Source organism: Clupea harengus, chromosome 5, assembly GCF_900700415.2.
Source record: "Clupea harengus chromosome 5, Ch_v2.0.2, whole genome shotgun sequence".
Lineage (NCBI taxonomy): Eukaryota > Metazoa > Chordata > Actinopteri > Clupeiformes > Clupeidae > Clupea > Clupea harengus.
In genome coordinates this window covers 7,261,238-7,286,252 of record NC_045156.1, presented here as the reverse complement: position 1 = coordinate 7,286,252, position 25,015 = coordinate 7,261,238, and the positions used below count along the sequence as shown (strand labels likewise).

General features: G+C 43.2%; 1 protein-coding gene across 3 annotated transcripts in view; it reads left to right on the top strand.

Annotated features, from left to right (window-relative positions):
* camk1b (calcium/calmodulin-dependent protein kinase Ib) overlaps positions 1-25,015 on the top strand; it is a 48,497-nt gene that overhangs the window by 6,224 nt on the left and 17,258 nt on the right. Inside the window, exons 1-4 of one of the 3 annotated variants that reach the window (XM_031567530.2) lie at positions 5,335-5,823; positions 7,601-7,613; positions 10,684-10,800; positions 24,848-24,979. In XM_031567530.2, coding sequence (XP_031423390.1) covers positions 7,603-7,613; positions 10,684-10,800; positions 24,848-24,979 — 260 coding nt within the window. In that variant the 5' untranslated portion in view covers positions 5,335-5,823; positions 7,601-7,602. Of the gene's footprint in view, positions 1-5,334; positions 5,824-7,600; positions 7,614-10,683; positions 10,801-24,847; positions 24,980-25,015 lie in introns of those variants that run through there. The other 2 variants (XM_012841172.3, XM_031567531.2) reach the window with 2 other exon arrangements.

Below are 25,015 nucleotides of genomic sequence, written 5' to 3'. Positions count from 1 at the left end.
CCTTGTCTCTTGTTCCATCCAAAACAGCAAGAAACCTCTGGGTCATCATTATTGATGACCAACTGACTTTCACGGACCACATTGCCTCTGTCTCTAGGTCCTGCCGCTTTGCGCTATTCAACATCCGCAAAATCAGGCCGTACCTAACCCAGTATGCCACCCAGCTGCTGGTGCAAACCTTGGTGAATTCCCGCCTTGATTACTGCAACGCCCTCCTAACGGGCCTGCCGGCTTGCGTGGTGAAACCACTACAAATGATCCAGAACGCGGCGGCGCGTCTGGTGTTCAACCAACCGAAGAGGGCACACGTCACCCCGCTACTCATTGAGCTCCACTGGCTGCCGGTAGCTGCTCGCATTAAGTTCAAGTCACTTATGCTTGCCTACAGAGTGCTTGATGGTTCTGCTCCCACCTACCTAAATGCTCTTGTAAGGGCAAATGTTACACCCAGGATGCTGCGCTCTTCTAGTGAGCGTCGTTTGGCACTGCCGTCTGTGCAAGTACGGCAGTCCAGACTATTCTCATTTGTAGTTCCACGTTGGTGGAATGAACTACCCAGCACTACCAGAGCAGGGGCGTCCCTCTCTACCTTTAAGAAGCTTTTGAAGACCCAACTCTTCAGAGATCACTTCCCGTCCTAACTGGCACTTCGACTAGTGCGTAACTTGCAATTACAGCAGTTACATTTCTGCACTTCTTTCTTTCTTTTTCTTTCATTTTGTTATATTTCTTATGTAAAGTAGTATTTATTTATTGTTACACCAGGTTCTATTGCTCGTAGCTTGAATATTCTCTCCCTTGTACGTCGCTTTGGACAAAAGCATCTGCTAAATGACTAAATGTAAATGTAAATGTAAATTCTCCTGGCGTGAGAGAGACGGTAATTGAATACTCGCTTTTCCCCGCTAGTGTGCCCAGGGTAGGGGCGGAGGAGATTTCTCCGCAAGGGAAATGCCTCATCTGCCAGGAACACATGAGGAATGGACCCGACGTTCTCTGCTCCAGGTAGAGGGGCATCCCCTGGGAGGTTGAGGGTCCCCTGCCGCAGGGCAGACCCAAAGGCAGAGGCAGACCCAAAGGCAGAGGCAGCTAATGTTCCTCCATCGCTGTTTTTTCCGTAGGCACCGATGTCGACCACCCTGAAGCGATAGTGGGCATCAACTACCGCCAACAGGACAATGGAGAATGTCCCCTTGTAGTTATAATATAGGGAGCCGCTTGATGGAGGTGCCTCAATAACCACATGTTTCCCATCCATTGCACCCACACAATTAGGAAATGCCCACATTCTTCGAAAATCCTCTGCAATCTTCCTCCACTCAGCCTCAGTGGGAAAAGCCATGAACTCCCCAGACAGGCAGTCCCAAATGGCCTCACACACACTCTTAACTATCTCCGCCACAGTGCTTACTCCCACCCTGAAGTGGAAAGCAATTGACCGATATGAGTCCCCTGTTGCCAAATACCTAGGAAAAACACATGTAACAACACGTGTAACAAAACTAACTCAGAGCCAATAATGTAATTTACCCCCTCCTTCACCTGGTGTCTCTCTCTCTCTCTCTCTAACACACAGACACACACACTAACTCTCTCTTTCACGTTAGTTAATGTTACCCACCTCAAACAAATGCAAAGACGCTGGTCTGGGCTGATGGTCTCCCTGAGTTTCGTCTGCATCTTTGAGATGGTTGGTCCAATCCTCCTGAGGAGGTTCTCAAACTGGCTATTGTTCAACCGAAAAAACGTCTTGAACCTAGCATCGTCTAGGCGGAACTCCTGAACTAGGTTGCTGAATGCCCCCTGCGACTCCCTAGAATTTCGTGCACCCATAAACGGCGCCTTGGCTGTTCAACAACACCCTCCTCCTCCTCAAACGCCAAAGCTAGAGCAAGTAATTGCATTTGATTCGCCATTGTATCTAGCTTTTCAATAAGTAACCAACGGAAAATAACGGATAATAATGGATCGAATGTACTAGAATGTATGACTCACGTTGTTAAGGTTACAGAATTCTCACTTCTCACCTCAAAAGGCGCCCAAAAGGCGCTCAAAAGGCGCTGAAGGCAGCGCTTTTTTCTAAAAAAGAAGTCAAGTGTGAACGCAGCCTAAGGGCTGAAACACACCAAACGCGTTTTTAAAACGGCAGACGCTTCAAAAACGTCTTGGCAAAGTGCGGCGGACAAAACAGCCGCAGGGGCACCAGGCTGTTTTGCCCGGCGCCTAGGAAGCGGAGCTGCGTGCGCAACCTGCCTGGGCCGAGTGTGACATTGATGAGCGGTGCGCCTCCACGCCTTGCGCTGGAAAGTTGAGAATAGTTCAACTTTTAAGTGCATCTAAAAAACGCTAGAAAGACGCAACGCGTGGCGGAGAAAAGGCGCACACGCAAGGCGCGCCGTACCATAGGAAACAATGCATTTGCTAGCGTCCCGTTTTTAAAAACGCGTTTGGTGTGTTTCGGCCCTAAGGCCGCGTTCACACTTGACTTATTTTTTCAGCTGCCAGCGCCTTTTTTACATGCAACCCTATGGGGAAAGGAAAAAGAACGACGCCTTTTTAAAAAGCGGCCGCCTTTTAAAAACTTCTAAAAAAGCGCAACTCCCGACGCCTATTTGAGTTAAATTTTCTCAACTTTTCAGAAAAGCGCTGGGAGGGGTCAAGCGCCTTTTTGACAGCTGACCAATCAGGACGAGGAGAGTAGGTACCAGCGTACCTTCCCTAGTAACCTACTACCTTAGTTTAAAAATAATGGCGGACCAAACTCCGTAGTTCATCGTATTTGTACCTAGAAGTTTTTAGTTCGACTTTTTTTTGCTTAGATTTTTAGAAAGTTACCGAGAAATAGACACCGTACAATATAAAAACCACATTATTGTAACTGAAAACTACGTGTAAGAGGATTTGCGAGGTGTCTGAGCTACCTAGCTAATGTTAGCATGCTACTAGCCGTTAGCAATTAGCAATTCCTCTGTGTTTTTGCAAAGCATCTGCCCCAACTTTCTTTTCCCGACATTTACATGTATCTTGTACATAATCCATCCCCATAAACCGGAGATTTCAAGAGTACAGAAACTCTCCTGAGCAGGCAAGAGTGTCAATATGGGCTAACGAGTTGTAGCTAAAGCCCTGGCTAAAGGGCTAAACAGCTCGCTAGCTATTAGCACTCTAGCTTGCTCAGTAGAGTGCTAAGACACAGCAACTATTCACGATTGTATCAACGTGCTGCATTTCACTTAACAGGTCAGTCATTCCATAAATCTTTAGGAATAGAATACAATTGTATATCTGGTTTGGCGAATTCAACAGCACAACATATCCCCTAAAGTTTTGAACTTTCTGTGGGTTGTGACCATAGGTTGTGACCATAATGTGTCTGTGTCGGACACAAATATGGCGGCGCTTAAACACAGTGACGTCACATGGTATCCATGAATTCTGAAGCGCTCAAAAGGCGCTCAAAAGGCGCTGAAGGCAGCGCTTTTTTCTAAAAAAGAAGTCAAGTGTGAACGCGGCCTTATTTGAGTACATAATACATAACTGCAAGTTGAGTATTATATACAAAATTAAAAAAAAACATACATATGTGTGCAAATGTGCCTTTTGCTTTTGCAGGGATTCAGGTTCAGTTTCAGGTTACTTTATTTGTACCCGTAGATAGATTTGGTTTACAATGTCCTCATCCGTCTTTACACACATTTTACAGACAACAACGACACTTGACACACATAATAAAATTACTCAATGTTCCAATACTCAAGCACAAAAATCAAATAAATAAATACAAATTTGATTATCATCTGTGCAATGAGTGATGTCTCCTGGAACAAAGCTATTTTTATACCGTTTTGTTCTTTGATCATGACTCCCGTTACATGACAATGAACTAGTGAAATCCGGTGAATGCGTTTCTGATCATACCTGTAGCTATAACTACTCATGGTTGAGTCTGATTTTGATCCCACTGACTGTATTGCTTTAAAAATATCTAAGAAATCGCTGACGAGTTTACATTAGCCCTTTCTGACTGAGTTATAAAGATGGCTTATCATAATCTAGACTGAACTTTGAACCAATATTACAGTTTTTGCTTGGTGTGATTGTTGTAAATAGCTTGATGGTATTGGAGGCTCGAAAGAGTGACGAAAGTACTTGATGTGTGTATCAATTTTAGTGTCAGGCACCGTGACTATACATGAGTGAGATATCTGCAATATTTCTGTAAGACGTTTCAGACCAGACTGTTTTGGAATGCCAGACAGTGAGATGTAGGGAGTATTTTAGGTGATGAGAACACAGAAGAGCCTTCATCTGAAATGCGACTAGGACAATAGCTGATGTTGATGAGGTTAGAAAAGACTGAAGCTCTCAACACAAACCGTAATGCTCCCAACACAAACCGTAATGCTCCCCCCCCCCAACCCGATCTGTATAAGCTCTCCAAGGACTTGATCATTTTTGTGAACATGTGGTTTTGGCTCCACCTAGTTGAGAAATTGGAAAATGAGTGTTCTTGAGCAAAGTCTTTCTTGGAAAGTTTTGGCAAAAGCATACCAAGAGTTGAGTGCAGGATAAGTTTACGTGTTTTTTAAAAAAAAAAATTTAAACCACAAGTATCAAGAGTATCACTGATACTACTCCAAAGAGTGTCACCTTTCATTCCTTGATTCTGACCTAATAAACAGAAATTATAAGATAGTTTAAGTATGCCATAATTTTGTATTTTTTCTTAATTTAATATTTGCTATTATACTGGCCAAATGTTGTAACATGTATAAGACAAAGAAGTTATTCACATGCATTTGAAGACAGAAGTGTGTCAAGTAACACATTTCCAATCCGTATTCATGTCTCCCTCTGTCATTACTTCTGTCTGTAACAATCAAACTGAGTGCAGTGCCAATTATGTTATTGGTCAGCATGTTTAATTTTAAATTAGCAGCCTATTGTTTTCTCTATTTTGCTGAAGTCTGTAACTCATATGCCTTGGGCCATAATCCATAATCCATAGGCTTTGGACCATAATCAAGACATGTCCATAGGTTGGTTAATTTAGCTTTGAAATGCATGTTAGAGTATGAATGTGAACTGAATTTTAAGACTCATAATGAATAGATAACAAAACGAAAATAACAGGTTTCATGATAATGCTTTTGAAGTTAGGTCTTAGTTTACTCACTGTTAAAAAATAGGTAAAACACGGCGAGTGATGCAGCTCTGGAGCAGGCTAATGCGTGAGGCCCTTCACCCGCACCATTAACCCTCAACTGTTGCCAAAGGAAGAACTTCAATCTGTCCCTGGTTTACTGTCTGACTGTTCCTCAAAATGGGCACAGCGTGGCGCAGTTGTTCAACAATAACGTGGCTGTATTGAATTAGAGTTCACATCCTTCAATTTCACAAGTTGAATAAGTCTTATTTCCCCCACAAAAATCATGGCCTACCAGTGACGATATGCCTATGTCTTCATACCATCTTACACTTGGTATGGTACACTTTGAAATAAAAATACACTGAAAAAATCAGTTACAGAAATTCGTTGGACGAATGTACACCATGGGATGTGTACACCGTTCCTGGCAAGATGCCAGAACAGAAGTAACGAATGACGGCAACGCTACAATTACCTGTGAGTCAAATGGGTCTCCTATTGGTTTAGGATCGAACAGATCGTCCCCTTTCACCGTCAAGCCACTCCCTCTGATTACTCTGACGTCAGGAAAGCACTGGTGGGTTTGTCAAAGGATCCAGTTTTCAGCGAACAGAGGGCAGTTCTATTCAAGACAAGCAGACAGAGGAGAATCCCCAAGACCCTGTACTTTACAGGTAAATGAATGTTTAAGGTTTACTCACTGTTTAGCATTGCAACATGCACGAGAAGTTAATCTGAGCGGCGCGAGAAGCCTCTCGCTGGTTTTGGTAGCAAGTAGCCGACTTGTCAAATACTGACTTGAGTTGCACACTGAATTGTGAGGGTGGATAGGGCGTACTCATAGCAGTAAGAATGTGTGCAACAAAGCAGACCTTAGGACTATTATACGAGTATTACGGATTTTTTTTTTAGATTATCAATAATTGATAGCTGAACATCACTTATGCATATGGTGCTAGTACATAGACGGCTGTTCAACTAGAGGGCTCATTCACCCCTTACTCATCATCAGTGGGTTGAGAAAGACGGACGTCGGGGTTAAGAAGGCAGGAGTGATCGGTGAAATAAAAACCCACTTTTCCTTTTCTGAATTTATCAGAATGACGATGCATAAAGACGTTCATTAATTACGATTTGTATTCATGTGGAAGAGCTAGGCTATGAAGCATTCTTTTTGGAGTAATTAGGGAATGTTGACCATTTCAGTTTGCTACTCGATCTGTCAAACTACAAATAATCAACTTTATTTTCTGAACTTAAAAACGTCTGGAATGCGCTGTCTGCCTCTACATCTCTGAAAAAAAACAGCTTGGTGTTCTGTTCTGAGGTAAACAGTAGGAGAACCAATCACTAATTAGGTATAGAAGAGTTTTGTTTTGGTCTATCCCTTTGATCATTTTATCTCGATAATGTGTGCTGGAGAGTACCCTGTATTTACTTGGTATGCTTCTCCTTGGTTTGCATATAGTTCACACATAGTCATTTTACTGTCTCAATGGAGATATGCTCAGCGTGGTTTATTCACCATGACTTGTGGTCTAAATATGGTCCAGACTTTATCATTGATTGGACTCTAGTTTAGTTTTTAGTGAACTGGGACCTTGATGCAGCTAATTGACAGCATAGATGACAGATGGCTGATGATCATGCAGCATTCTAAATGTGTGCTTGGTTGCCCTGCTGAGCAGGTTTATTGTAGGCACACTCATAATATCCCTAGCCTCCTTTAGCATTGCCTTCTCTGGTAGGCTGTCTTCATTGTTAGTCAACCTGGGGTGTATGTAATGTATGTGCATGTGACTATTTCTTAATTCTGACATAGAGGGGACCTCCCCCAAGGTTGCTTAGCTCATGACTGGAACCTGTGCTCTGGCATTGTCAAGCACTGCTGTGCTGCACAGATATCACGCCTTATCTAAACGTGGAATGCCTCACCTTCAAGGAAACGATTCTTATCTGCGAATGTGGACCGATAAGGCAATAATATAACTGCTTGAAATGCCCAGAGATAATTTTTTTGTCATGAGCCCCTAGCAGGTCTTGCTGACTGGTTTAGTCTTTGGACTTGTTTTAAATTCCAGAAGACAGAGCTGTCCTATAAAAAAAAAAATGGTGTCAAGTCCCCAGACTGTGTTTGCGAAGAGAAGCCTATATTTAGTACTATGTTCGTAGATGTTCACAAGTGAAAGCATTTTCCTAATGGCAGCTGTCAGAAGCATGTTGTTACTTATTCGGTCTGATGGTGAAACCACGCATGGTGTCTTCCACATCCTGTCAGAATGCGAGCACCGTGGTGTCACACCTAAAAGGGAAGTCCTGAAGTGCAGCTCTGAGGTGTCGCAAAACTCACCGTGTGTCACAGGTTCTCATGACCGAGGCTACTGTCACCCGACCCAGCCTGTTAAAGGTTGTTGTAGCACTTTCTTATTGTCTCTTCTGTCTACTGCGCAGCAATGGGAAATCAGTGAGTATCAAGTTCATCTGTATGTAATTTACACGATGCGTATGAGAATGTTGCATGTAAAACAACTGTAGATATTAGAGTTCATGTGTTGAGGTATTTATCCGGTTGTTTCAAGACTCCTAAAAGAAAACTGTCCTTGTTAGTTGGTACCTCGCATATCCTGATGGACACAAACAATCCACTCCAACTCTGGTTCCTTGTCGTAGCTCAACCTGCATGCACTCTTCTCAAACAATTGTCCCTCTACTCATTCCCATGAACAAAATACAGAACTATCCATGCCTGTATTTTTTCCTTTTTTGTCATTCAAGCATACCTCTCTGTCTCTTGAATGTCCATTTTATTGCTTGTTCCAAGCTGTATGTTCTTCTTCTGTCCAGGTGAAATATTTAATGACAAAATACTCTTGAGTTCTTAGCATGACATTAGCTCCATAGTGTTGCATTTGGTTGTAAGGATGACGGTGCCCAGGGAAAATGTCAAAACATGAACGTCATCTGGAATTTGTTTGACATTCATACCCTAGGCTGGACGTTGCACTGACCAATGTGAGAAAACAGCATGCTCAATGTCTCTGGAAGAAAAGCAATAATATTACTCATACCAAAACAACAACTGAATCTTGAAATGCTGTTGTATTAAAAAAAAAACATTTGCCATGTTGATCTTCATGCTAATGATGGATGTTCTCATTACAATGAAATAAGGTAAGATTTGTGCAGGTATACAAACTGTGCTAGGTGTGACCAACCTAGAATGCAAGTTACCACATTAGTAAATCAATTATCTTGAAATTAATATTTCAGTCACTTATTCGCATTAATTCTCATAAGGTGCTTTTAACACCTCTATTAAATGCTGTGTTTCTTTGAGGTAGAATTATTTTGACATTTTATCTTAAACTTAAATTAATTCGTGCACCTGTCACAGTTAGTAGTCCAGTGAGTTTGAAAAAGTCATGTTATTTCCTGAGAGAGCATTAGAGGTTAAAATTAGGCCCAGCTATGAACACAGAGCAGGTTTGGTACTTCCTCTAGCCTCTTACCAAGTCGACACTTCCTCTAACACTGCTGACTTTTAATGAGGAACCGACCCTCTAAAGGGCTGTGTTAGAGGTAGGCGGAAAGCTACAGACTCACCAGAGGTGCCTGAATGTTTGTGTTGAGGCCAGACCCAAAGGACTAAAATAAACAGCGCACCTGTCGCTTTTGTGCGAGTGCGCAGTTTGGTTTAGCAGATATCGTGGTTCCTTTCTTGGGTTTCCATGGAAACTTGCACAGCTCCAACTCCAGTTTGAAGGAGGGCCTTGGATGCAGTGGCAGTGTGGCCAACATGGCACTGATGCCACTAATAAGGAGAGGGTGAACCCATCCCTTAGCTAAACCAAATTTTCCTCGACCCCCCCCTCCCCCCCAGGTTTATGTAGTACAAGCCTGTAGACTTTGACAAGCATGTCATGATGTGGTTATGGATGATCTGCAAGGGCATGGTAGCTTCTGTTCCACAATATTTATTTATTGTCAACCAGGCTGTTAGGACATCTGTACATAACCTATGGTGTTATGGATTTTGTCTGTAAATTTAGGATTATAATCCTTTAATCTCCTACAGCCTCTGCCAGTCAAAGCGTACTCGGCACAATAGAAAGAGATCTGAGGCTTAGAACCTTTATATTTGATGTTTCCGTGATATTGTGGATCACCAAGAGGTGTCTTGTTGACCTGTAGGTCTACTTCCTGCAAGGTGGTTAAGATTATTTTAGACATATTTAAGATCTTTTAAAACTGCAAGTGTGGCCATATATATTGCTTGTTGAAGTCCAGAGTTCTGTGTACCATCACTCAGTCCTGGCTTAGACACTTCTAAATGTGTTGCAGTCAGTGGACTTGGCACAGCAGTATCAGGCAGCAGTACACAGAAGAAGCTCTGATAGAAGCTGTCTGACTGTTCTTGGAAAATTCCAATGGCTGGAATTGTTGTTGTCAATTGGCTGACAGGTTGTTACTAAAAATGGACAGAAATAGAAAGGTTATGCATTTGTGAAGGAAAATCTCGATGCACCTCTGACAAAATATTCCGGTCCCACTTGTCCCTGATATACTGTATCTATAATGATTGTGAAATGCTTTTATGATGATTTAAAAGATATTATTATTAATTTCTGTTTTTACTAGATATTGATAATCTTTATGAAACTGAAAAAAAGTAACCTTCATTTTGTGGTAATCAGTAATTTGGTAATGGCATTTCCCCCCAAATCCTGTCAGGTCAGCTGTTTAGTGCACCCAGACACACGCACATCATTAATTAATGAAGATACTAAACTGGAAGGACTCTGTAGCTGTGCCATTTAACCTAAGTGTCCTTGTAGAGCTTTTAATTTCTTTATGTATCCAACTTTTGTAGGACATGATTATATCTGACACGAGTGGTTTTAAATTGGCAGACAGTCAAATATAAAAAGGTCAAGGAGAGGGAAATAGGGGAATGCGAAAGTGAAGTCATGATAGTTATGCATCTGATGCATTATGCAAAGCAAGCAACAATAACTAAATTATCCTAGTATGATACAACATACAACTGCATTGTACCTCTTATATATCCAGTTGACCTGTAGGTACATTTCACATGTTGACCAAAGAAAAGTAAAGAGGTCAGACTGGCCTGTCTTGGCTTTCTGAGAAAAAACAATCTTCCTGGGTGAGAGCTTAATTTGCAGCATTCCTTCAGGGTTTTGTATGCTTTTGGCTGCTGGTGTCATTCCATAAAATTTTAGAGCTAAATATACAAAAAGTGTCTTGCCTTCAGTGCTTTTACTCAGAGTAAAAGACCTATTCTATGTCAAGAACCATACAGTAAGTAGACATCAACTTTTCCAGGACTTAATCTGTTTGAGATTCTGTTTTCTTATCCAGGTATCTGGAACTTTAACTACAAGAAAAATAGAATGGAATAGAATAATAGAATTTTGTCTCTCAACATACTGTTCATGTCCATATAGCCCACTGTACTTGATACAGTTTGACATGTTGATTGACTTGAAATATCTTCTTTTTCATATTCTCTTTAGCTTTCCTGTAGTGGACCGTAACAACAGGAAAATGCCCTTGGGTCAAGATGGACATTCATGGAAAAAGAAAACATCTGACGTCAAGGAGATTTATGACTTTAAAGAGGTTCTTGGGACGTAAGTACAACATTTAGACCTTACATTTCAGCTTGTACTGTATAGATGGTATCATATCAAATATGCCCATAAAATGGATTTAAAAGCAAATAGGGAATAACTTTGAAGTGCGTGAAACCCAGTTATGGAAAAAGGAAGGAGAGCATCATGCTGTAACGGTCCACTTTAGACCAAGGTTCTGTGACAGTTTTAAGAGGTTACAGATGCAGCGGGGCTACTTTTAGCTGTTTACTCTACGGATGGGGCCCTTTTTCTGGGTGACGTTGCTGGCAAGTTTCTTGGGTAGATGTGTGAACTGACCCTTCACCGAACCTGCGGGGAAGTTCTTCCCAGAGTTGATTGGACTGAGACTCCAGGCCCTCCTCCCTGCAGAGGTCCTGAGAGAGAAAGGGGGAGGGGGGCTGCAGACAGAAGAAAATATGTGTCTGTCAGGGGAAAAAGTTAAGATGCGTTTAGCATATCCTTTTCACTCTGTTCTAGGCAGTTAGCGGCTTTTATACAGGAGAAATGCTTTGAAAATAGTTTTCCACATTTCACACTTGTGTTACTTATTCTTCATATGACTGCTCATTTTTGCAGTGTTTGAACAATATGAGATTAAATTAAATAGAGGAAGATTATGTTTTCTTTCATTTTGTAAGTCCATGTCCGAAGATACCTTTGCATGATTAAATTAGGAAAAACACATAAGGTACTATACGCTTATGTTTCAAGCGAGGCTAATTGTTAATTAGAAGTGGAATATTTCAAACAGTTTTTTGTCTTTTTTTAAGTGGTATTTGTTCCTTTTTTTCATATTTGTGTCATGGTTATCAGTGGAAAAAAAATATTTGTTTTGTTTCACTGACCTACAGCACTTAAAGTGACTGACAATTATTTTCACAGCTAGTGCCTATTAATTCTTTTTTTTTGTCTACTGAGACCTCACAAGCCAATCTGTACTGGCCTGAAAAACTGTTTTTGTGACATTCTGGTACTGAACATCTGGATTTCATATTGTGAGCCTCACTGCTATTCTGAATAGGCTAGATCAGATGAGGTGATTATTCGACAGATAGCCTTTGTTTTTCTGTCATTTTTCCCCGTCCCCCATTGTCTTTCAGTTGTCCAGGCTGTTTATGGAAAGATCACTGGCTCACTGCATTGCTCAGTGGCGAGTTCATCGTGGGCTGGTTGTCTTGGCAACAGGAGGAGACACTTTCCATATGGACTATAACAGTTGCTATGGAAACAAAGTTTTTATTTTCTATTAATAATCTGGCTTGTGAATGTGCGACTGAATGGCGCAGTGTAGCCCTCCAGTCATACAGTACGCTACACTCTCACTCAAAACTGCAAGTGGTTGATTCAGATTTTCTGAATTCCTTGAGCGTCGTGCTCTGCTCCCAGAGTGCAAGAATGAGGAATCAGGATGGAGTGATCCCTCGCATCGAAACTCTCCCTTCTACTGTTCCCCCGGTGGCCTGACACCCTCTTGCCTCATTTGCCCTCCTTACTTTCCCCCTCCTCCACTCTTTGTTTGCTGGCAGATGGCCCTCTTTATGTTGTCCTGTGCTCAGACAGTGGCTCAGTGAGTTCAGTCAAGTCACGTTTATTTGTATAGCAAATTTAAAAACCACAGCAGTTATACCAAAGTGCTTTCCAGTTGAGGTCAATCAACAAATAAGACATACAAAACAATAAAAGAAAAATAATAAAAGAGAGAGCTGTCAAAAGCTAGAACAAATATATGAAAGTAATTGGAAAATGGTTGAGAAAGTGAACATAAGCAAGCAAAATGCATATCCATTAAATATGGATAATAGAACAGAATAAAACCACTAAAACAATAAAAACCTCAAAAAAGAACAGCAAATTAAACTGAACTCGACCAAAAAAACATATAAACATATAAAAGCCCAACCTCAGACTGAATTAAGTGCAGCTAAAAGAATGCATCACCAAGTTAAAATCCAGAGATGGACAGTTTTCAATCTGATTTTAAGTGTCCTCAGAGGACCTTAGAATCCTTTATGGAATGTATGGGGTCAGAAGGTTAGAAATGTAGGCTGGAGTAAGTCCATTCACAGCCTTAAAAACAAACGATAAAATCTTAAAATCAACACTGAACCTTACTGGGAGCCAGTGTAGTTCTCCTAAAACTGGTGTAATGTGGTCAAACTTCTTGGCCGCTGTTAAAAGTTTAGTTACTGCATTTTGGACCACTTGTAACTTTATGAAGTGATGATTGGCTTATCCCTGAGTATATTGCATTGCAATAGTCTAGTCTGGAAGATATAAAAGCATGGGCTACCTTCTCACAATCCTTTTGGGATAGGAGGTTTCTCACAATTACTTCTTGCAATTATTTTCAGCTGTTAAAATGAAGCGCTGACAACCAAACTTACCGTATCTGCCTAGTCAAATAACACAACAAGATTCTTAATAGCATACTTTTGGTATGGTGTGAGAGGACCAAGCACACTACTAATATCAGGGGAGCCAGAAATAGTCATCTCTGTCTCATCTTGTCTGAGTACCATCAGTGAGAAGAAATCCCTTTCTGATTATCTGGCTGAGAGGCAATACATAAAGTGAGAAGAGAAGGGGGCCAAGTATTGAACCTGGTGGGACTCCATGTGTGTGTGGGGGGGGGGCAAGGTTTGAAAATATGCCATCCACGATGACCATAAATGCCCTATCAGATAAATAAGAGGAAAACCACTGAGGTGTTTTCCCCTTTATCCCAAGACAATGCTCCAACCGCTCAAGCAACATTCCATGGTCCCACTGTGTGTCGAAAGCTGCAGTCAGTGGCTGCTTTGAGCTGGAATAGGACTGGGTTACACAGTTCTTGGAAATTACATTTGAACTGGTTCTGCATGGTTCAGATACGAAATAAGATGTAATGTTGCATTACTCACAACAAGAGAGGGATTATTATTCATCGTAAAATTAAATGTGTACACCTGGAGTTTTTTGTTGATTTTGATCCTGACAGAGGATGTTCTTTGTTTAAAGGTGTGTCCACTGTGACACTGTCAATAGAGTAAACTATTTCAGTAGTAGAGTAAACTGGTCAGGGGGGAAGAAGCCCTCTTATATTACAGATGCTTATCTACATCTTAGTGACTCCATTTATTCAGGATGTGCTGACAGCAGTGTGTAAATATTAGTTCTAGTAGGGACCACTACACATCTTGAGGATCATCTTGTCTGTATGAAATGCTTGAGGTCATTACACCTTTTAAGATCATTTCGAGATTAGGAGAGACTTCAGCATGCACAGTAGTTTATGTCCGCATGCACAAACCGGGAGAACTGTGTGGATTAGGTTTAACGGCTTCTCTGATCTCTCTTTGAACGATACAGTGTTGCTCGTCTGGTGGAGTGGAGTCTCGGCTTTGCGGCTGTGGTTGCCAGTAATTAAACCAGACGAACAATTAATGAGGCACACAAAAAGCGCTCACATTGCCAAGGAAGGAAGTGAGTGAGCTGTGACTCTCTTCACATATCCCCATTCCCTGAATGACTCACTCGTCTCTAACCAAGCCTTTTCAGCAGCCTTGTGTGTCCATGCATACCGTTTTGCCTGGAAGTCCCCATGATGGTTCTAGCACGGGGTACTCTATCTAGGCCTGTGGGCCATTGCTGAAAGGGGAGCTTTATCAGTTGGCTTGTGAAGTGTGGGTATTAATGGGAGTGGTGAAACCCAAGAGCAGGTATTGATTTTGGCCGGGCCTGTTGGCACAAATGTTTCTCTGCTCTCCGCAAATAGACAAGAAATCCACTCGGGAAAATGTGGAGCATTCTACAATTTAACCAGCCCCACATCACGCGTCATAAAAGAAGTGGAAGCCTGCCGTATCGAAAGTAACCTGAATGTCCTGAATACAGTGTAGAGTGTAAATCAAGTTTAGTGACACCCATTGTTAGAACCTACTGTGGATAAATGAGTTATGAGTTTGTTTCTGGATCAGATCCAAAAATGTTGCCTCGCCAGTTAGGTCAGTGCTATTTTGGCATAATCAGCTATCAAACAGAAAGAGCCACTCTTCCTCACTGTGAAACACCACAGCAGGAAATATACCCTTTAAATAGTTCACCAGAACCACTCAACATCATGGGTGGCTGGAAGAGCCTGAAATTATGCTGGTCATGTTTTGGTGACTGATCAGCTATCTTCAGTCCTCACTCTAATAATATGTAATTTTCCTGAAAGGCGTCATGTGAACAGCCATTATTGGGTATGGATTAAAGGAGGTTACTTAGGCTGTTACTGGTAGTAATACTTATCAGACCATTGGCCGATCCTTTTTAACTGATCTGATAGAATCAGATTTCAAAAGGAGGACCTCGAGCAATACCATCCAAAACATCTGATATTGCTTCAGTAGGTTGCTTTGGGATTATGGTTATTCACATTGCAAACTCTGACATCACATTGTGGGGTTAAGACTGTCCAGCTAAGGTCTTAAAGGTCAAGTTCTAAACTTAGAAACCAATCCATCACGACCCCTTAAGCACATTACAGGTGAAGAAATAGAACATGTATAGCTTACCAGTAAAAACACACCTCTGAGAGTAAAGAGCTTCCTCATTACAGATGGTAAAGGATAGGAAACAATCTATCCTCTAATGACTGGGGGGGGCAGGCAGTCATTAGCAGACTATTTTAATTTCCAGTAAACCTGCCTGCAGATGTAACTAGGCTAGCGGATGTCACTGATGAGAAGGTTTAGGTTGTTCTTCAGTGTATGTAGCTAGGCTATTGATGAGAAGTTTTAGGTTCTTCGTCAGTGGATGTAGCTAGGCTAGCTGATGTTATTGATGAGAAGTTTTAGGTTCTTCGTCAGTGGATGTAGCTAGGCTAGCTGATGTTATTGATGAGAAAGTTTAGTGTGTTTTTCAGTTGGCCAGTTCTGCTGGCCACAGCCGAGCAGCACGTTCACAGATCGGACGCAGTGAGGAGGCAGGCTCTGGAATCATCTGAAATCAATGAGCCTGATGGAGCACCGCCGCAGTGCTCTCACACTGTTCAACGGCTGTTGGATATGGGGCTTTCTCTGACCATCACTAGGACGGCCAGTGAAGCAAGCGTCTAAGAGGCAGACTCCAGTTGTTTGGAGTTTTGCCATTTTTGTAGAACACAGCTGTCTGCAGCAGTTTGACTTTGGACACACAAGTTGGACTCGATTTAGCTGTGGTTTTCTCAGTATGATGAGTTTCAGGGTTATTTGTGTGCTTTTCCTCCCCTCAGAAGGGTTAAGGCTGGATTTCTACTTGTTCTGGTGTTTTTTTCCCAGAGAATTGACAACATCCTTATCTGCATATCCCGTGGATACACCGCACTCTGCTTCCTAGACATCTGGATGTCTTATGTTCACCTTTTACTGCTCGAAGTCCTTTTCAATTATAACAAAGTATTGAGCTCCACAGCACTGAACATCCCAATTCTGTCCTTTTTCTCCCTCTTCTTCTCGATTTGATGTTCATTTTGTTTGTCTTTATTCTGCTGTCTGATTCATTCGTTTGTTATTTTACTCCCTGACCCGTTGAGTGGACAAGTGGCGCAGCTAAACTTTGCTCTCTCTACCACTTCTCAGTGGTGTATAGCACTTAATGGTGTTTGGATCAACCGCAATAGCTCCACAGTACTTGACAGTGAGAGTCCACACAGAGAAGAGATGAATTGTGTTATTGGCCACACTTTGAACAGAGGGATGCCGACAATGATATTGAGTTTCCATACTGGAAAGAGATCGTGTTTCATTGATTCAAAGCCAATGAATGGAGCCTCACAGTAGTAATGGTACACAAATCAGCTTGGTGTCATAACCTGAGCTGTGGACCTATAAGGGCAGGTCTCTAGAGAATAAGCATTCACTTTTTCAGATCTCGAGTGACTTGGATTCCAATCCAGTGCAATCATAACAACACGGGGTTGGTGATTTGTCCAAAATGTCTTGAAATATTTTTTTGTTGGATTTTGATAGTTGATAGTTGATCTATGTGCTTCAATTAAATTCATACCAGTTATTCTCATCTAAATGAGGTACAACTTGTGATTGAGCATAGATATGATTGCTCCCAGGATTTCAAGGTGCGATCCGGTCATTTGTCAAGAGCAAATATGTTAACTGCTTACAAACCCCTCCACTGTTCACCCACTGTTCCCATATTTGCTCTTTTCACAAATGAAGCTCTTCCATCCCCCACCCCCTTCATGGAAACCATAGTGAAGGTGTACAGTTTGTCTATGTAGTATGTAGTATGCTCTGCTGTGCAGTGCAGTGGTCCCATGGTGGGTGCCTTCAGGAGTAGGTCTCCAGTGCTTAGTCCCCTGACTGACTCTGCTCTCCTCTGCTCTGATCTGCTTGCTGGGTGAATGAGCTGCGAGCAGGTGTTGTTACCAGCCTGGGAGACACAGGGAAGTGTCCCGGCCCCATCTATAATTCAGCTGCCATCCACACACACACACACACACACACATAGCCACACAAGCATACTCTCACACACACACACACATACATACACACATAGACACATAACCACACAAGCATACTCACACGCACACACGCACACACACACACACACACACTTTGCCTCATGGGGAGTGTTCACTCTCAAACTGTGGGAAACCACACCTAGCTGCTGTACTACACCCTGAGCCCCGATAAAACAGAGCCACATGGTCTGTCTGGATTCCCAGATGATTATCAGTGAAAATTACGATGAACCGACTTGACACAATTCGGCTTGCACATTCACACACATATCCCTAACTGTAACATCTATTTTATGGGCTCTGTTTTTGACAATGTGGAAAAGACTGTTGCTTGGTGCTAGGATTGTGAGCTAAGACCATAAGCTGAACCCCAACCTTATTTTAATGACGTGAATAGCGAGTAGTAGCGAGTAGTGTTCCTGCTATGTGCTACACACTGACTGTATCCTCCCCTAACTTGACTTGAAAATTTGCACCTCCAGTAAAGCCTATAGGATTCCGTCTTAGGAAAATACATTTCCCAATAAGAGAGATGTTTAGCCATAGTGGTATGTCTCTGATGGGCATGTTGTCATGGGAAAACTATGGGTTATATATGGGGCAATTAGTTAATTAGCGGGATTGTTGCACCTGAGGTTCTCATACCTGTTGCCTCCATTTTCCCGGCAAATACCTAATCAGCTTCCCCAGAGAGGACCTAGACCCTAAATGGAAACACTCTGCACTGATGAAACAGTACTGTGCACAGTTACTGAGGAGCCTCCTTGGCTCTCTTCGCTGAAATGGTTAATTGCTAGACTCCGAGATGGACAGTAACCGGAGACCGGTTTTATTTCTATGGAGTGTCCCCCACTGAAATGGAAGTGTTCTGTTCCAGTATGGGTTCCTCGTTGACAGTTTTCCTCTGAGATGACTGGGAATTGACCTTCGTGTCAACAAGAGTTGTTTACGGAGGCGCAGTCACTATTGTTTTGATAACAGGAAAGTCCCGGGGGAGCAATCATTCCAAGTACTTAGACAAAAAGCCTGTTTCATGGAATTTGCTGCAACATTGGTTCAGGAGTCCTAATGCCAGGTTGTCTTTGTACATCTTCCAAGGATTTTCCAAGGATTTGAACACAGTACAGCAATTGAGGAATGATCTCTGTGAGAAGATTCCTGCTTTAAAACATTAAACAGGAATTGTTATGCACAGTGCTTTATAACTGATGTTTACTCTCCCCCCCCCCCCCCCCCCCCCCCACTCTCTGTGCTAGTGAACCAGTTTTTCCATTTTGTCACATTTGATTAGACAGGCTCTGCAAATTTCACTGTTAACATTTAGAGCTGTCCAGCCCCTGGCTTACAGCCTCAACAACGGAAACCGCTGTCACGAGAGAACCGCTACCATATCAGTGCATGTAGACCATGTGGGCAAATATGAGAACACTCACTGCACACGGCACGTTACTTCATTTTTGCCTCAGTGCCTGTTGGGTTTGATATCTGACAAATGTCCCCTGTGGAATTGTTGAGATCATGCATGGCTGACATTTCTTTCTCCCCCACCCCTTTACTGTCAAACATTCAGTGTTGAGGAATCGGGTCAAATACAAAGAAAAAAGCAATCTGTTCAAACGGGGCACATTTTTAAAAGGACAAATATAGAAGGATACCCCAGTATCTCACATCTAGTCTTCCCAAGACCTTTCTGCAGGCCCTAAACCACACAAAAGTGACTTGCAGGGTTCTCGATCAATCTTCCCTGACATCGTTCCCTTTTTTTTCCCATGTTGTGCTCGTAGGCAGTTCATCCGGACTAACTGACACATTAAAGCAGGTCGCCCCCACAGTTTTCCCCCTTTACTTTGATGTCCAAAAGCCACATCATGGGAACAGCAATTAGGAATGCACACTAGCTTCAGCAGTGTTGCCTAAAGCAGTACACCCCAGTGACTGCTATTAGACGACTCCTTGTTTGTCCTCTATGGCACAAACTTGGATGCTGGTTTGCCTCCGGTTGACCATCAGGTTGCGGCTCATTTAGCTCTTCCAAGTCTGCAGCTGTTTTGCCTCTATCACAGACACCAACCTCACAGCTGCCCCTTTCCTTCCTGTTGCTTAATACCATGGCAGCCAGACAGACATTGGCAGGAAATGAGGCTGATCTGGTGGTGATAATTATTGGATGGGGATGAACTGGGCCTAGCTTTACCAAACCGCCAAAGACGGTGAGTGTCACAAGATATGACAATGAAAGAAAGATAAAGAATATAGTATTATCTGTTTAATAACAAATAACTGTTTGTTTTTTTACTGTAACTTTTTTTCTTCTAATTTACTGTGGGAGAACATTTTAAATCGTCCCAGTTTGGCACCTCTGGCATCCATGTTCTGACCCAGTTTCAGCACCACCCGCAGGTCATGACTGACGGAACACCTGGTGCTGAGTTTCATAACCCAGTTTGATTTCATGGAGAACAAAGCTGCTTCTTCTTGAACTTTTTAAAGTTATTCCAAGAGTTATTTTAAACTTACTCACAGTATTAGTGTTAGTTAGTATATTGGTATTAGTTTTACTCTATTATCAGACTTATTTATTTATCTATCAATTGACCATTTTAAATAGAGCTATTATTCCAAAAAGCACTACAAAAAGTGTATTGCTTTCATCTGAAAGTCCATGCTCATAGTTAAATGGTTAAACATAAAAAGGATGTGATAATCAGTGGATTTTGATTTGTCCATCAGTTCAAAAAAGGCACCATTCCATAACCAATGCAACATTCAAAAACAGGTTCTGATGAAATGTTGCCATTTATCCTGGACACTTTGTGGTACAGCAAGATTGGGAAGAGTATTACTAAATGTGTTTTTTATTTTTTATTTTATACTCCGCTCCACTATATAGTGCTTGCTTAGCGAAGTAGAAATATCAACTTTCTAATCTTTTATGTTATAATTGTTTTACATTTTATTATATATTGTATTTGCTTTGCAAGCTCTGGTATTCAGGAAATGCAAATCCAGTTCTTCATGTTACTGTGCTTAAACATATCATGGCAGATTGTGTTCGCCAGGATGTCTGAGCGCTACAACCTCACTGAAACTGGTCTTGGCACATCCTTCTGTGTGTCTGTGTGGTTTTGAAAGGTGTCTAGAAGGTTACCCCTAAATGCACCCTGCCAGTCCACTGCCCTGGTTTTCAGCATATCACTGCACGTCCCCCCTGCACACTAAAATAGAAGCCCCCCCCCCCCCCCCCCCCCCCCCCTCTCTCTCGTAAAATGTGTATATATCCTTGTAAGTCGCTTTGGATAAAAGCGTCTGCTAAATGACTAAATGTAAATGTCTCTGTGACCCCCTGCACTGTGCCCACCCTCCCGCTGATGGCTTTTCGTCACACTCTCAGTGTTGAGCTCTTCCTTCAGCCTGTCCGTCCTGTGTGCAGACAGTGTCACTCACTCTCTGCGGACTCAGGTTAACCAGATGGAAACGCTCGATACCTGTTGGTATGTCAATATCAACTGAAAAACTTTGTTCATCTTTCTCTTTCTTTTTTTTTACTGGTCCGGGGAGACTGCAGACGTCAGTGTTTTTTTTTTTTTTTCTTACTTTGGAAAGTTTCGTGATGACATTCTGTTTGAGCAGCTCTGGACAAGCCGAAATAGCACAAGGTGTTTTAAAAGTAGAACATGGATGTATGGCTGTTAAAAAAAAATAAAAAAGTCACTAGACTGGCTGGGTTTTCAGTGTCATCGTATTGATCGGCCCTTCTGTGATCTAACTAAAGGTTGAGTGGTGTTCTACTGTCAGATACGGTAGCAGTAAAACTTTGAGTAGTACTAAGTAGCAAACAGAAAGTCATGAGAGGGGAGTTTTTTGAAAGCCTTTATTGTCATTGTATTTGCATACAATGGAATTTGGAGCTGTCAAGGAAGTGAAAGGCATATTCTGGAAGTGAAGCCAAACGAGAAGTGTGTGTGTGTGTGTGTGTGTGGGCGTTTGGTATATTTGTGTGGGTGCGTGTATTGATGAAGGTGGGTTGGGGTGTGCTAAAGGGGTAATGGGAGCTTCAGGCTGGGCCCAGAGATTTATCCGGGATGGGTGGTGTGTGGGCATTAACCTGTTTGTGTGGGTGTGTGTGTATTGATGAGGGTGGGTTGGGGAGTGCTCTAGCAGTCATGGGTTATGTGCCAGCTCCTGCTAATGCTGCTGTGGCCTCTATCTCTGTCTCTACCTGTGTGGATACGGTCACAAGGGTGATGAGGAGGTAGTCATCATCATGCCAGTTGGGCCTAACAGTCTCCCCCACAGATGTATAGAGGGATGCTGTCCTGAAGGAGACAAGTAGGATAAAGACAAATTTGAACAACATCTGGTTACACAGGTGTGGATGCCAATGTCAGCCAACCCGCATTAGTTTGTTAGTACATCTGTCTTAGAACTCCACTGACACACAGGTCACTTGCTTAAGGGGAATACATCCCACGACTGCCTACAGGCTTATCTGGTGACTCTGAAGTTTCCGAAGCTGCTCTTCCCACATGTGGCTAGAGGGAGCACGAGGGAAGCACGTCACACATGTCTGTCTTGGATGAAGTCTCTGGGGGCTCTCTCTCAGCGTCTCTTTCGACAGTAAACATCCATAGGCTGAATGCGGGGCCCCTTGAATTATGGCGCTGGCCATCTGGGACGTCACTGATGCATTGGGGCAGTTTTGTTTTTCGTCGTCCGCCTCCTCTCCTCACCAGATGGCCCTCAGTGTGTGCGAGGCCTGACCTTTCAGAGGGCTTGCTGGTCTGGCGTTCTTGCTTCCCACAATCTCCCCCTTTTTCACCAGCTCACTTGTGTGTCTGTGTGGTTTGCCGTCTGTTTTGTGGCACTTTCCCCCTCTCTCCCTCTCACAGAATTACCTGGTGTTGCATCAGTCAGCAGCAGCTGCTGTTGAGCCTCACTGTAGACACTATGCCAAGGAGTAAGCAGAAAACCTAGCAATGCATTTCCATGAATGTATAGACATGAATGTCAATGGCATGTCAATGAATATTAAATGTTTGGTTGGTCCCAGTAATCCACCTCTCAGTGACCAGGGATGGCAAAGACATGCTGTCTCCTCTCATGCTTCACGCCCTTCTCGGCCTCTCATGTTTGGCCACATGATTGTCCGTCTGCCGGTTTGTCTGAGAGGCTTTTTGACACATGACTGTCACAGCTTAGCAACTCACTCGCAGCAAATACAGACTCTCTTTTTGCAAGTCTATTCACACGTGCCCTCTGCCTGGTAAAAAATGTAGCGCTCGCTTGAAAAGCGGATCAGACTTTGTGAAGTGATCTGACACTACCACTCTGAATGCGCAAGTTTGAGTGCACCAGTTGAGTCACTTCAAATATAAATGAAATGAAATGACAGCACTGCACAGGCCCAGTGTCAGTGGAGAAGAGGAGGAAGAGGAGGAGAAGAGGAGGAAGGGCTTGCACTACACTCCCCTTTCCACAGTTGTGCCTTCCCCTCGGTTGTGCCTTTTGTCAGCACAGCACTACAGTATGTCCGCTCACCCAGCCAGCCCCTTACTTACCCTTCCACACTTTCATCCCCTTCGCTCTCCATCAATGAAGAGCTAATGTGATTTTCACACTGACTCTCATCCCAAAGGACGTTGCACGGGTGCCTTAGTCAGCAGTGTGGCTGCGGGGAGTTCGGCAGAAGCCTCTGGCCGTGCTCTGTCAACACTCCACCCCAGTTCGCTCAGCTTCGAGTGGGCACAACACTGCGCTCACACTTGCTGTTTGCTGAGCAGGGATGGTAGTGATGGTGGTGGAGGTGGTGGTGGATGTGGTGGATGTGGATGTTGTGATGGTGGTGGTGCCGTCTCATCACCAGGATTTTGGTTGTGTGCTCAGAGGTTCTCGATGCCGGACCTGAGCTTCCTTGATGTGATGGGTGCATCCTGCTTGGAAAGGAGATGCTGTGGTCTATAGAAAGTTTGCTTTGCGTGGATGGGTGCGCGTGCACACACACACACAGATACACACAACCCCATGCCATTTGATTCCTCCTCAAATATTGAACTCAAACTGCTGGAAGTGTTATCAGAGCTAGGTGTTCTGCTGGCGCACTGAGAGAGAGAGAGGTGTGAATGCGGGGCAGCAGCCCTTGTTTTAGATATGCTGGTGAGATATTCTGGTGTTGTTTGTCTGCTGGTTTTCATACAAACAGTTTTACAGCTTCACTCTTTTGTGGTTGAGACACTGTAATAGAAAGGGAGCGTGTGTGTGTGTGTGTGTGTGTGTGTGTGTGTGTGTGTGTGTGAGCGAGATAGTGAGAGGGAGTGAGTGAGAGAGAGAGAAAATAGAAAGGGAGTGTGTGTGTGTGTGTGTGTGTGTGTGTGTGTGTGTGTGTGTGTGTGTGTGTGTGTATTTTAGTCTGGGGACAAGTGCTTATCAAGTCTGCTCTTATCACAGGCTGAGGGGCATTGTGGTCTCATGTCTCGTGCTGGCCTGTTGAGTTGAAATACTCTGGAGATCCACTGGAATTTTAATTGGTGTCTCCCTTTGGGACATGGAACCCTGCTAGACCATGCTGCACGGGTGTTTTAGGCCAAATCCACAAGCACCGGCAAGGCAAACCACAAGAGAGTTCCTCACAATGCAAACTGGGCGTGTAAACTCTTTTGAAATGTTCTCCTTGTTTTAGTGGCATTTTAAAAACGTATTGAGTTCACCCGAAAGTACACAAAGAGATCCGTCACATGATGGGACAACATGTTCTCTTCCATCCTACACACACACACACACACATACTCACACACAGATAAACTCATAGAGCCTGGAGCTCCAGACTGTCACTGCAATGGCTCAATATAAGGTCAGAGTTGTGGAGGACGGGAGTGATAGGATGGGGGAGGGGGGTGAGACCGTACGTGCACTGGACATGCAAACCCCCATGTACACACAGTTTACTCCAGACTATTGGGAGACATACAGTAGGCAAGATGCACTCCCCTCTGGTGAGACAACAGATCTTATCTCTGGACTCAGAGCAGGGCTAAAAAGTGGGCTCAGGGCTTTAAATTGGTTGTTGACTTTTGGTTGTTGACATTTGGTTGTTGACTTGTTGAAGCAGGTTTGGATTCTTTGCGGCGCCCTTGAGTTTCCAGAGAATTTCTCCCAAAGTACTGCTTTCCTTCCTACGAAACGCTAAGAGGTGTAACCAACTTGAACCTGCCGCAGACCCTCATCACTCTTTTTTTTTTTTTGTACAGTAAATGAAAGCAACTCTGCAGCTTTTGTTCTGCTGTCACATTGTGGTTTTTCTGGTGCTAATCCCCAGCACTACTCGAGCAGGCAACACGTGCGCTTTCACCTTTCAGCTAACCACATGACATGTCTCTGTTTGCACACAGTTTGTCGCTTGGAGCGATCTCAAATCACATTTTTTTTTTTGTTAAACGCCTTCTCACAACAGGCTGCGGTTTGCTCATAGGCACTGCTGTGTAAAAGAAAAAACGTGTCATGTTTTGCCTCATCAGTACACGTCAGTTCCCTTATCTAATTCTCGACTTGGTGCTTGTTTGGCAGGGGGGCCTTCTCAGAGGTGGTGCTAGCGGAGGAGAAGAGGACGCAGAAGCTGGTGGCCATCAAGTGCATCCCCAAGAAAGCCCTGGAGGGCAAGGAGAACAGCATCGAGAACGAGATTGCCGTCCTGCACAAGTACGTCAGCCAAGTCTGTCCTCAAATATGTATACA